The sequence below is a fragment of the Camponotus floridanus genome, unplaced genomic scaffold, assembly GCF_003227725.1.
Source record: "Camponotus floridanus strain SB8 unplaced genomic scaffold, Cflo_v7.5 scaffold54, whole genome shotgun sequence".
NCBI classification, from domain to species: Eukaryota; Metazoa; Arthropoda; class Insecta; order Hymenoptera; family Formicidae; genus Camponotus; species Camponotus floridanus.
Genome location: NW_020229703.1, coordinates 311231 through 324276, shown reverse-complemented (window position 1 = coordinate 324276; position 13046 = coordinate 311231). Strand labels below are relative to the sequence as shown.

The window sequence follows — 13046 nt, the reverse complement described above, 5'->3', positions numbered from 1 at the left end:
GACTTGTTGTAACAACCTTAACAATTTATTAAAAACTGTGTAAGATAAATTTCAATGAAATCTTGATATTTACAATTATTACAATTATTATTACAATGATATTTACAATTGATATTTACAATTATTATTTACAATTAAACAATTAGCAAGATACTTCAAAAAACAGCAATATTAAACAATTAAAAATAATCTCATGTTTCTCGTATACTTTTGAAAATTTGATGAATATTTTCTTGTAAATATTAATATATATAACTTTTAACGATTATAAAAAATGATAGAATCTTCAATATATTCGATTACAAATAAATATACATACATATACATGTATAGTTTTACATATATATTTGTATATATTTTTTATCAAATGATACTGTTTCTATTTCGTATAGTCATTGAATTAGTTCTATCTCTTATTGATTAAATTGTCGTTTAAATGAATAAGTCACTATCCACTTTCTCACCCTGACCGCATGTGTACATACGTATACAGATATACAGATGTCCACTACAGGATCATGGTGGGGTGAACGGTGCTTAAATACACTGCCTGGATTGTCCATGTCTCCCAGTTCATATCTGACAATCATTGAACATTTTCTCCCACAGAAGTTGTTTTTTTTCTTACTTTCAGCCGATGCTGTAAGTGTATCAACAAAAGACATTATTCAGGAATAATGAAAACAATAATTATACTCTTGTTCGCGGTAGTTGCAACCACGACAACGTTAGAATTGCGTAAGTAATTAAATATATTTTCTCGTTATTGATATTATAAATCATTTTTTTCAAGAATAATATTTTATATGTATTACAAGATATCGTCAAATATATTATCAAATATACAAATTAAATTAATACATATATTAATAGACTTAGAAATTGTCTCTTTAAAAATATAAAATGTTGGGGACAATATATTTCGAGCCTGTGTGTGTAGTTTGTATGAATATATTATATGTACTTTCATTAGGAAAATACAGCTTAATGCAAGATACTGTAAAAAGTATAATTATGATGATATTAAAACATTATTATACATTATTTACAGTCAAGTTTTGCAACTTTACCGTATATGTGACTGCATTTAATAATTTAAATTCTCTATTATTTTATAGATTATTTCATTTTGATATTATAATGTGCGATATTTTATTTTATTATGTTATATTATTGTAAAATTATCGCTAAGAATTTACTTTTATGCCTTTCTCTCATTTTCTTTACATATCAGATTTATTTATTGTGATAATTTAAAACACTATACACAATAATATTGAATCATAATAAACTAATGAGTACAACATTAGTATCGACATATAATGGACACAATAGTAATAAAAGTGTGTATTAGAATATCTAATTATCATATATCCATAAGTTCATTCGCACACTTTTAAATTATAGCTATGTTATGTCATAATTTAAAATTGCATTGAATCGAATTTGTTTGAAACAGGCAATAACCAATCACACTTAAATACACGAAAAGCAATGATTAGGTACTAAAGAATTACAACATGTTGCACAATTGGAATATTTTACTATCATGTATGTATATTATCCCAAATCTAATCATTAAAAATCTTTCGTAATGTAATTTCGCAAATAGCAAGTTAATAATTTAATTCTTTTATAATCAATAATTAGAAAAATCGGGAATAAAACTGGATAACATTAAAGTTTCTGTATATATGAAAAGAAAGAAAAAGATGAAAAGAAAAGTTTTTCTGTCATATGCAAAAAGAAAAAGAAATGTAAAGTATTTATTCTATATTTTCATAAAAGAAAGAAATGTTTATATTTGATTTTTTGAAGATTATTAAATTATTTTTAAATTTGAAGTTTGATTATAATACCAAAATTAATACTGAATAATAAATTAATATGAACTTTTATTTATAAATTAATTCTTATAATAATATATTACAATAATGATAATAATTCTATAATAAATTAATTAATGAATTAATGAATTAATTATTATTGTATTAATCTGAATAATATTTTACATTTGTTTCTCATAAAAATAACAAGTCTCAAGTCAATGTTTGCTTAAGAAAGACAAGAAGAAGATGAATTAATATATGCAATTTTCTCGAATACAATATCTAAATCATTCTAATCAAAATGCTCTATTACGTTTTATATTCGGAATTTTCAATTGTACTGTGAAAATCTATTGAATTTTTGTTCATGACCAGATTGTTTGAATACCATCGACCCGAAATTAACACGCGTGCAGGTTTAAAGAGAAAGTCAACAACCGTCTAAAGATCGAGTGAGCGCGCGGATTTTATTGGATCTGCAGCAATGCAGTCAGTTATATAACAACTTACACGCAATATTTTTCTCCCTTTCTTTCTACCTTACAGCTAGTAGTTTCAAGCTGTGCAAGAGGTCAGACCCGAAAGTATTAGAATGCATCGCGAATGCCGCCAGAGATGCAGTTATCTCATTGGCCGAAGGTAAATATGCATTAGTTTTTATACATATATCATTCATGCACGCACAAAATAAAATATTACGAATTAGACAAACTTTACAAATCATGCAACATGGTTTAAGAATTTATAGGGCAAATGAATAAAATGTGTATATTCAAATTATTTTTTAATATATTTTCTTTATAATTTTCCGATCTTTTGTATTCATATATATAATTCAGAAATATAATTCTACATTTTCTTTTCCGTAATAATAGTTTGATTCATGAATATAAGATATGAAATCAAAATTGTATATTTTATCTTATATTAACATATTTTCATAAATCAGAGATTAATCTTTCGACGTAAAATTTTAAAATGCATTAATAATTATTACGAAATTATTGGTGAAAAAATAAAATCTTACTTCTATACAATTTAATTAATTATACTTAAAAATTAATTAGAATGTTTTATTTTTTAATAAACTATTTTATTGTGTTATTTCTTAACGCGAAAGATATTTATTAGCTCATCAATTCAGTATCGCGATAAACCAGTAATCTTGCAAAAAATTTGTCAAATTCTTAATGCCATCTTAAACTGTTATTTTTTGCATTCTTACAATAACAATCTATCCTGTACTGTTCTACTTTTTTAAACATGTAATGATTCATTGAAATCTCTTAAGATTTAATAGAATCGAATGATATTTTATGTGTGAACGTTGTCTCGAGATTACAAGAATATTTTTTCTTACTTAATATTTTAATAAAAAAATTATAAATATATACATTGAAGATTATAAATATTTATATTGATATGCTATTGATGAAACATCAACAGCTTTGAAGGAAACACTTAAAAATTATTTAAATCTATAAATAATTTTATGTATTCATCGAATAAAAAAAAGTTCAAAGGATATTTTATGTATATTACACAATTGCTTCTCGTTTAAAGTAATTGAGTATTACTCAGTTGTTTATCAGAGATAATATAATTTTTACATATTTTAATGACTTGCATTCTTCAGAGAAAAAATAGATCGGAAAACAAAAAACTTAACTGTTCCGATAAAGATTTAGAAATATGTACCTAGTCAAAAAAATATATAGTTAATATGATATTGGATTAACGTTGAAAATCGAATGAAATCATTGGAATAAAATTGAAATTCTTATTGAATCGATGTTGAAATGATATCAATTATTATAACTAATCTTGCACTATTATTTCATTATCTCAACATTGAATTATAGTTCTGTTATTTACAGTGTTATTACTTTTTTCAAGTTTATTATTAAGATTAAAGTCAATATTACCTAAAACTAAAGTCTATGACTAAAGTCAATATAATCTAACCTATTTGTTAATAAATGCGATGATTATGTAATATTCTACGTTTTATTGATATTTATATAATGATATTGATATAATAATAATATTTATATAATGATATTTAATTTCTAATTTTTGTTATTTATAAATATAATAATTATATTAATTTTGAAGTATTTTTATAAAGTATCTTAAATATTTGTTGCATATTTAGCTAATTATAAATTAAAGTAATTAAATATCAAGTAAAGAAAACATTAGAAATAGAAATAAATATTAAAACAGAATTAGAAATATAAGAAAATTGGAATTATTTCATTTCAAAATAAAAAAAAAAATAAAATGAATTAACGCATCGTGAACTTAAAATTAAGAATTAGGAATTATTAATCCATTCCACTCTCTTTGTTTATAAAATGATTCCAAAGTACATTCTAATTAGGATACATACAAGATTACGTTTGAATCATTTTCCCCATTTTGTTACAATTAAACACGAAATAAGATGATGCTTTGGTTTTCATTAATCATTTAATTTATCTCCTATGATTTGCATATTTTTTAATTTTGAAAATATTATTTTGAAATAGTTATATAAATTACATTTGATGCTACGGTAAAGTGTAGTTATAATACACTGAAATGAATAAAGAAATGAACATTGAATTCACATGTTGAATGCCTATTATATGTTTAGGTTTGAAAGACTTCAAAATCTTGCCTATTGAACCACTGACGATCAACAGTGTGAAAATCGGCGAAACTCAAGGTTCGGTGTCACTCAAACAAGAATATCAGAATGTTAAACTGCATGGACTAACGAAAGGATTGCAAATCTATAATTATCAGTATGTAACTTTCAAAAATAATGTAACTTTTATTACATTTCTCGCATGCTATCTATTGTACTATTGATATAAAATATAAAATCGATCAATGCATATACCCGAAAATGCATATTTTAAATAAATATTATGTAAAAGAAAAGAAATCACACATATAATTAATTTACAATGGGTGTATTTTAAATTAAAAATTTGATTCACATTCTATAGCAAATAAAGAATTATATAATTAATTTATTTAAAAATTTTTAATTATGAGATATATTGGCTAACGGAATTAAAAAATTTATTTGTATTTTATATTTAAGGATAAATTATACTAATGCAAATTATTTGTAATTTTTAATAAATGTCAGATTATATACAGAATGTTCCTCCTTACGAGAGCATTAGAAGAAAATGTGTACGACAAAAGTTTTTTTATTTGTCACCGAAAAATCCGAATTTATAAAAAGTATCATTTAAAAAATTCAACTTTCGGTCTGGATAGTCCACTTCCAGTCGACACTGAAAATTGAAAATTGAACACGGAAAATATTACCATAGAATGTTATCTAATTTAGTTATCAAGATTTTAACGATTGATAAAATCCACTTTCCTTTTTTTAAAGATCTATTACGGATGGTTAAGGACATTCTCTCTCTCTCTGTGTGTGTGTGTGTGTGTGTGTGTGTGTGTGTGTGTGTGTATGTGTGTAATATTTAATGCGGTCATGTAATTATAATAAAATTTTTATTTCTTTAGGATAGATTGGGATAATTTAATATTCAAGTCGTTAGCTTTTAATCCTCAAGTGGATTTTGTTGCCGATTATAAAATTGAAGGCAAGATTCTGCTATTGCCAATACAAGGAGAGGGTAGATGCAATATAACTATGTGTAAATATCAGAATACATTTTTGTAAATTGGATTTGCAATATTCTGACATATATGTACATATGATTTAATGACAAATGCTTTATTAACGAAGGCAAAAGAATCTATTGCACATATGCGGTGTTTCTTTTTTTCAGATAACTTGACGACAACAAGTGATATACGTTTTGAGAAGTTCCAGAAGGATGGGGAAACCTACTTGAGAGCAATTAAATATTTAGTCACGCTTACTCCCAAACACATAACATTGCACTTTGATAATATCATGAGTGGAAATACTTTCTTAGGTATTGTATCTTAATCAGGTCTAAAATAAGAAAAAATATTACTTTATAATTTGAAAATAGAAACAAAATACCATAAATTTATATATATTAATATAAATGCAAACTGATTCAAAAAAAGGATTAATATTTTGAGAATTAATAGTATCGATTATTGTAAAAAAAATATTCAATTTTAAATAATTTTTAAATAATTTTAAATATTTTTTTATAAAGTAGGTTTGAAAGTTGAAATATAAAAACTGCAAATGTCGAGAAAAGAACAAAAAGCTAAAATCTATGACATTTATCTACCATCGATAAAGATTTGTCCATAAAAATGTTATAAATTTGTAGTTTTATATCTAGCAATAACATGTGTAGTTTTATATCTAGCAATAATTCTTTTTAATTTAATGAGAGAGCAAGAGAAGAATCTCACATATATTTCTTTCTAAATTTTTCATTAATTTTATCTTTTGTTAATTATAGATGAGGAAATAAATAAATTCATCAATACGAATGCCGATGTGCTTTTCAAGGAACTTCAAGCTGCTTATGAAGAAACTTTCGGTCTGATTTTTACTAAAATCACTAATGATATTTTCACCCGTGTGCCAATGAACAAGATTTTTATGTAGATCAATAATCATGTATTTTATTATAAAATTTTAAATTATTTTTTTAATTAAATAATTTTATAAAATAATTAAGAAAAAAAATATTTAATGTACCAAAAGATGAATATATGTGCGATGCTTATAACATCCGAAATAAGCAATTATTGATTATATGCGTGTACGCATTATATATATATATATATATATATATATATATATATATTTATATAGAAATATTTGATAGAAAATATTAGAAACATATTTTTATTCTTATAAATTATATATGTATATATATATATGTATATATATATATATGTATATATATATATATATATATATATATACATGTATAATTTATAAGAATAAAAATGTTTCTAATATTTCCTAAAATCTATGTCATACAGTAAAATACAAAAAATTAATACTAAATATTTGTAATATTTGAAAAACTTAACTATAACTCACAGTACATAATTTATAAAAATTAATGTAGAAAGCATCATTTTTTCGATTGCTTATAGTTTGTATTGCTTCTATTAACATATAGTATAATATATTCTGATAATTTCCATCATTATAAAATTGTTGCCCTCTAAAAAAATTGCTCGGAACACGAAAAATATATACAAATATGTGAGATTTTAATTTTATCTTAAAAAAAAAACATGTTAGTTCTCGTGCGATATCATTCATCTTTTAAATACAAATAAGGAACTTACGATTAAAATCATTAATTTTTAATCAAATATTAATTATCAAAATAATTCGTATATAGCAGTTTTACACACACACACACATACACACACACACACACACACACACACAGTGGGCGCATAAGTACATATGTATATGTTGCAATCTTGTTTATTAATTGTTCGAATTGCAATGACTTTTTAATTTATTTTAGGAGCAATTAAAAATAAAATTTCTCTCTTAGCCTTATATATATATATATTATATAAGGCCAATCTTTATTTTTAATTGTTCCTAAAACAATACTCTATATATATATATATATATATGTGTGTGTGTGTGTGTGTGTGTAAAATTTTTTCTTTTAAATTGTTATACCGTAAGAAACATTTGCACAGTTTAAATTTAAAAAAAATAAGGAAATAAGTTCTTCGAATAATCGATAAATTTTATTCGCGGGAATAATTTATTTATTAAAGTTATTTTAAAATATAAGATATACAGATTCTATTCAACATATGTTGTCACAGATGTCTAACGTGTTGTCATTTGCACGGCGATACTCAAGCAATAAGATAGTAATGTGAGATATTTTGTCGAATTTCTTTTCTATACATAAATGATTTTCGAAATATTGCGAAATAATTAATACTATAAAATGATTGATAATTAATTATCTCAAATATATGTTAAATAATATTATATGGTGATAGATTTTGAAAAGATATTTCGAATAATTTATTCATATTTAATCAAATAGAAATCGAAGTATACATGTGTGACAGAAATCCAAATTATAAAGTATCTTTTCGTGCTTTTTACGAATAGTTATTTCTTTAATAACAGTTAAATATATTTTGTTAGCAATGTTTTACAATTCTACTTTTCTATTATCTAAATATAATTGAAAAGATACAATAAAATAATCAAATTGCAGATCCGAGTAATTAACATAACAAAAGGGTCTGTGGTAAATCAATCGTTTAATAGATAAACTTTTAATTTATTTAGGAATTTATATATTTTTATAATTTTTTATTTTTTTTATTTTTTTTTGATATTTTTGTCGCCTTAAAAACTTTAATTATTTTAATTATTTATTAATCTGTATATATATATATATATATATATATATAAATATATATTTACCAGATTTATATATTTATATATTTATTTACCAGATATTTTTAAAATGTCCACATTTTATAATGAAAGTTTCTATTTTATTTGACTATTTGTTGAAAAGTTAATTTTTAAGCTTGTACACATCTCATCTTTTTCTGATTTTTCTCAATGTTGGACTCATGTTAAATTATTCATATCGCAAATGAATCGGCATGAAAAGACGCTAATAGCAGCCACCTCGTCGTTATCATATTTAGCACTGAGAACGATGACGATTTCACAACACGCCGCGGAAGACTAGCAACAAACGATTGTCTGCCGCTCCGTAGGCAGTTAAAGTGTTTTCCGGCATATATCGGCATGTAAAGCTACAAACATTTCTTTACATTTATATCTACGATTTGATATATAATAGAAATATAGTAATCTAGTCTTTAAATCACATTGTTGTAAAAATGAGCTCATATTAAATTAGGCATTGCTCGAGTCAAAAAATGATAACGTTTAAATTATAATTTCGCTTGATACAGCTATAATTTAAAAAATTGTGATTTCTGCATAAATATTATTAGAAGCGCAAAGCGCAGCAGCACGAATAGACAAATTAGTAATGCTAATTAAAGCAGATGAGAAATAAATAATATAATATAATAATATAAATATTACAACTTTTGTGTTATACTAATAAGATTTTTAATTCTCTAAGTTTCTTCAGTTCTCTATATTTTCCTTACATAAATAAAATGTTAATTTTAATGTAAAACAATCTTTAAAAAAAATATTAAAATATGAAATATATAAAACTATTAATCAATGTTTGATTCGGTTAATTTCAGACACGATTCTTTTTAATTTCTTCATGACACATATTTTCGCTTATCAATTTGCATATGACCATTTTTATCGAATAAAAAAACTGCCAAATGCATTTGTCGCTTCAATTTCGCGTCCCTATATGCATACAATTGCAATTTACAGACATTGAAAAACATTGCCAGAATACATCGGTTACTGACACGTTGTTTATTTTTGAAAAACACGTTCATTATTTTTTAATTCACTGTCCGGGTCATTAAACTCGTCGATCGGAGATCGGACGTTTCAAGATAACACATTCGAATTCGATTGTACAGTCTTCAAATGGCGCATTTCCAAATTAAAATATCGTGCTCATTAAGATTCAAGATCAGATACGCCGCAATTACATAGTATGACATTAAACACGAAGTGTTGCATTTGATTCTTGATATCAATAAAAATCTTTTTGTATACCATCGTTCTCTCTGCAATATTTTTAAATAATTTCTAAAACTTTTGTCCAACATTTCTTTAAATCACTAGTTAACTCTTTTGTCTCTAATATTTCTAAATATTAACAATAAATTAATCCATTCTTATATAAATTAGCAAAACGTGAAAGAAATAGCAAAAATATACAAAATCAAACTATTTATTGAACTTTCCAATTCTACTTGTTAAGTGTATACATATGGCGTCCGCGGATTAATTGAGAAGACATCCTTATGTAGTCAGGTAAAGTCCAAATACTAGGAATCTGCGGTAGAGAGAAATTTCCAGTATTCCTTGAACACTCTATATAGTGCTTCGATTTAGCCTAATCCTCCTTGGAGCGGCTTATAGAGTATCGGCGTGCGACAACGACGATCGGAGTCGGCGTTCCGATATCGCGAACAGTTTCGCGACATCAAGGCCGCCTCCTTACCCGAGATCTTGTCTCGCCTCGATGACTCACGCCTAGCTTGGCCGCTTCCTTCCACCTTCGAGGTTGCCCGAGAGACCGACCGCGGCCGCCTCCGTCACCGCTTCTTGCGCTTAGCTTTAGCATACCTTGTAGAACGACGGCGATTGCGATGCCGCCGCCGCGGTCACTTTTTTGCCCGAGGAAACGGAGATCGCGATGGGAAGAGGAAGCAACATTGCCCTGCATCATCGCGTTCGCGGAGGTCCTGTTTTTCTCGCGATACATTTAACCCTTTGAGAGGATCGAAAACTTAGTGGTAGTTCTACCCGGAAGAATCGTCCATCTGAAATTCTACCTCGAGTGCTAATCTGAGATTAGATGGTTTCACGATGATACCGTCAGACTGCAAAGTAACAAAAGTTGATAGACGTTGCGATGAAGCCGAGATGACGATCGATGGCGTTTAACCTTCGACACTAAGCACACGGCTGTGCATTGTATTAACAGTTAGTCGAGGATTATTGTGTAATCTGTCCTGCATATCGTTGAAGAACGAAACACAGTATTCTCCGCAAAATTATTATAAATTGAAAATAATAAAAACAAGTCAATATCCGAGCCAAATCAGCTGTTGAAGCAACGTCATGTATTGAGTACTAAGCGATAATGCAATTTACATCGAAGAAAAAAAAATAAACCCAACGTTTCGCTCTCACATTTTGAGATCCTCTTTTCATTAAAACACTTTATTTAAATAAATACCGTTAATTTAAAAAAATAGAATTTAATTCAAATCGTTGCAAAAATAGCGATGTCAGTTTTCTTATTTTCAATTTAATTTTTTTATTGAGTTTATGTGATCTTTACTTTAAAATTATTGCAATAATAAAATAATTATTACGATAACAATGAGTAAAATTGCTGATATAATATAATTATAAACCATTAATATAACACAATTTATAATTATTACTCTAATTGGCGGTAAAAAGAAGAGAATAAAGATTACGATTTAACTTTCCAACAGTAAACAAAATTTTAAATTTACGCGAAGAAATTACATTAATACTGTTTTTTGAGGTCGGGTTCATTAGATAAAGATAAAAGTTTTTGAGAAAGAATACTTAATCAGACAATTTTATTTTTAATCTCTGCGAATTTTTAGACAGAGAGAGATTGTGCCAACATGTTCGTGTAAGCATCTAGACACAACTTTGCGTATACAATGCAAAAGTAGACTTATACCGATGGGATAGCGTATGGGAAGAGACGAAGAAAAGAAAGGACCGACAGACAAGTCCTTCTCGTGTGCACGTCCATTCGTCATAATGCACGCGCCGCGGTAGGTATAATAGGTACACCCGGAGCTATAGCGATGCTTAAAGGCATCGCCAATTATCGCTGTGCATCCTCCCGACGAGAAGCCTACCCATGAAGGCGCACATACAATCCTCCCCTCTTTTATGTTCTCTTTTTTATTTTTCTTCCTCGACCATACAGCATAGTCTGTCCGCGTCATGATGACGACCGTGTGTATCCATTAATCCGTCCGGTACTGCGTAGCACGCTCCGGAAAAGGTAGAATGACCGGTTTCTTAATCCTCTTTTGTACTCCGAAAATATGTATTTATTTACGAATTATAAAAACTAAACAAATGAAAAGTTTACTAACGTCTCGTATCGCTTTTCGTGCTTTTGTTTTTGTTGTTCATGCCTCGTAAACTCAATTTATAACTTTGTAATGATAGAAACTGCATCATATTTGAATCATAAAAATTTTCATATTCAGCAGACTTATTTTCAAAGTACGTAATATTTACATTATTATATTTATTTTTCATTATGATGTAGAATGATAAAAAAATATATGATATAATATCTTGTTAGAAAATATGAAAACTATCAAATTATAATTTGAATTTATTATAAAAATTAATTATAAAAATATGATACAAGCTCAGTTTTCTTGTTAAAATAAGTATGACTTCAATTTCCGTTCGCAGGTAGAGATTCATAGTATTCCACGAAATTAGATACACATTATTTTGAAAATATACGGTTCACATAATGATTACAAACGAAAGGATTGAAACACATGGGCGTGATTGAAGGGTGCAATTTCTGGACCTCCCGCGAGGTACGCTACCGAAGAAATTGATACAGGTGGCCGTCTTTTCGAGAGCCGGGATGCGGGATTAAAACGGATCATCTTCTCTCGGCGAGTTAATTGGCCGCTTATACACGCACGCGGAAGACGACGCTCGCACGCCAACGACACGGTGACACGCACGTGGCAGTCGTTTTACGCCGCTTCCGGCTGCCTGACGGATGACGCGGTTTATCGTAATAATCGAGTGCATCGATTCGTTGCGATGCTCGGACGCGATTACATCGGGCAACCGATGGAAACTGGATGAGGAAAAAGGAACTTAAGCTATTTCCAGGCTCGTAAAAATATGTTGCGATGTTTTAAGAACGATTTTTCTCCTGTAACGAAGAATTTTAATAGTTTCCGCCGGAAAAATTCGAAAAAAAGCCACAAAATCATACGTAACATCTGCAAAGACAGAAGAAGAGAGAGACATGATGTCATGTATTTTGTTCGAACTAACAATATAATTGTCGTTTCTATAGAGATTTAATTGGAAAATATTATTTCTTTTAGCTCTAATTTTTAATATCCCAATATATTCAATAAGTTTTTTTTACTTTTCTTATGTAATATTTGTATTCTAAAAAGCATCATTATTCAAGGCAGAGGCTAACATATTCACATATCGTAATATCTCGAATATTTGAAAGTTTTTATCAAATTTTAATATTCTTTGAAAATGCTTCTTATACTATTGGAATATTATAATATCGAAATTTCTCTTGGATCGGTCCTGTGCTTGAAAACCGATGCAATGAAGGGCAACTGTACGGTGAGCTCAGCCATTTGTACAGTAATCATTTGCAGCGAGCATTATTCCGCGGCCGCATATGCACTCTTATTCTCGGGTACCGCTTTGTCCACCACGACCGACGTAAAGCGATTACGGTGGACGGCATACGCCATTCCAGTCCAAATTGCAGAGTTTAGCGAAAAGATAATAACAGAGAGAGCGGATAATCACGGCGTTACGCGCGAATGAGTGATACCCGAAAGCGA

General features: G+C 27.6%; 1 protein-coding gene across 2 annotated transcripts; it reads left to right on the top strand.

Annotated features, from left to right (window-relative positions):
* The first annotated feature begins 367 nt into the window (after positions 1 to 367).
* On the top strand, positions 368 to 6403 carry LOC105257386 (protein takeout). 2 transcript variants are annotated; one of them, XM_025412665.1, is made up of 7 exons: positions 368 to 738; positions 1460 to 1551; positions 2376 to 2468; positions 4468 to 4618; positions 5361 to 5494; positions 5630 to 5779; positions 6248 to 6403. In XM_025412665.1, exons 2-7 carry the CDS (start codon positions 1521 to 1523, stop codon positions 6394 to 6396), a joined length of 708 nt encoding a protein of 235 aa, XP_025268450.1. In that variant the 5' UTR covers positions 368 to 738; positions 1460 to 1520; the 3' UTR covers positions 6397 to 6403. The 2 variants fall into 2 exon arrangements, with proteins under 2 accessions (XP_025268450.1, XP_011266272.1); XM_011267970.3 differs by lacking the exon at positions 1460 to 1551 and having other exon boundaries at positions 370 to 738.
* The last annotated feature ends 6643 nt before the right edge of the window (positions 6404 to 13046 follow it).

Coding starts and splice junctions, on each gene's coding strand:
- LOC105257386 (XM_011267970.3), top strand. CDS start 678: ATGAAAACAATAATTATACTCTTGTTCGCGGTAGTTGCAACCACGACA. Junction 739..2,375: donor CACGACAACGTTAGAATTGC/GTAAGTAATTAA, acceptor TCTACCTTACAG/CTAGTAGTTTCAAGCTGTGC. Junction 4,619..5,360: donor TTGCAAATCTATAATTATCA/GTATGTAACTTT, acceptor TTATTTCTTTAG/GATAGATTGGGATAATTTAA.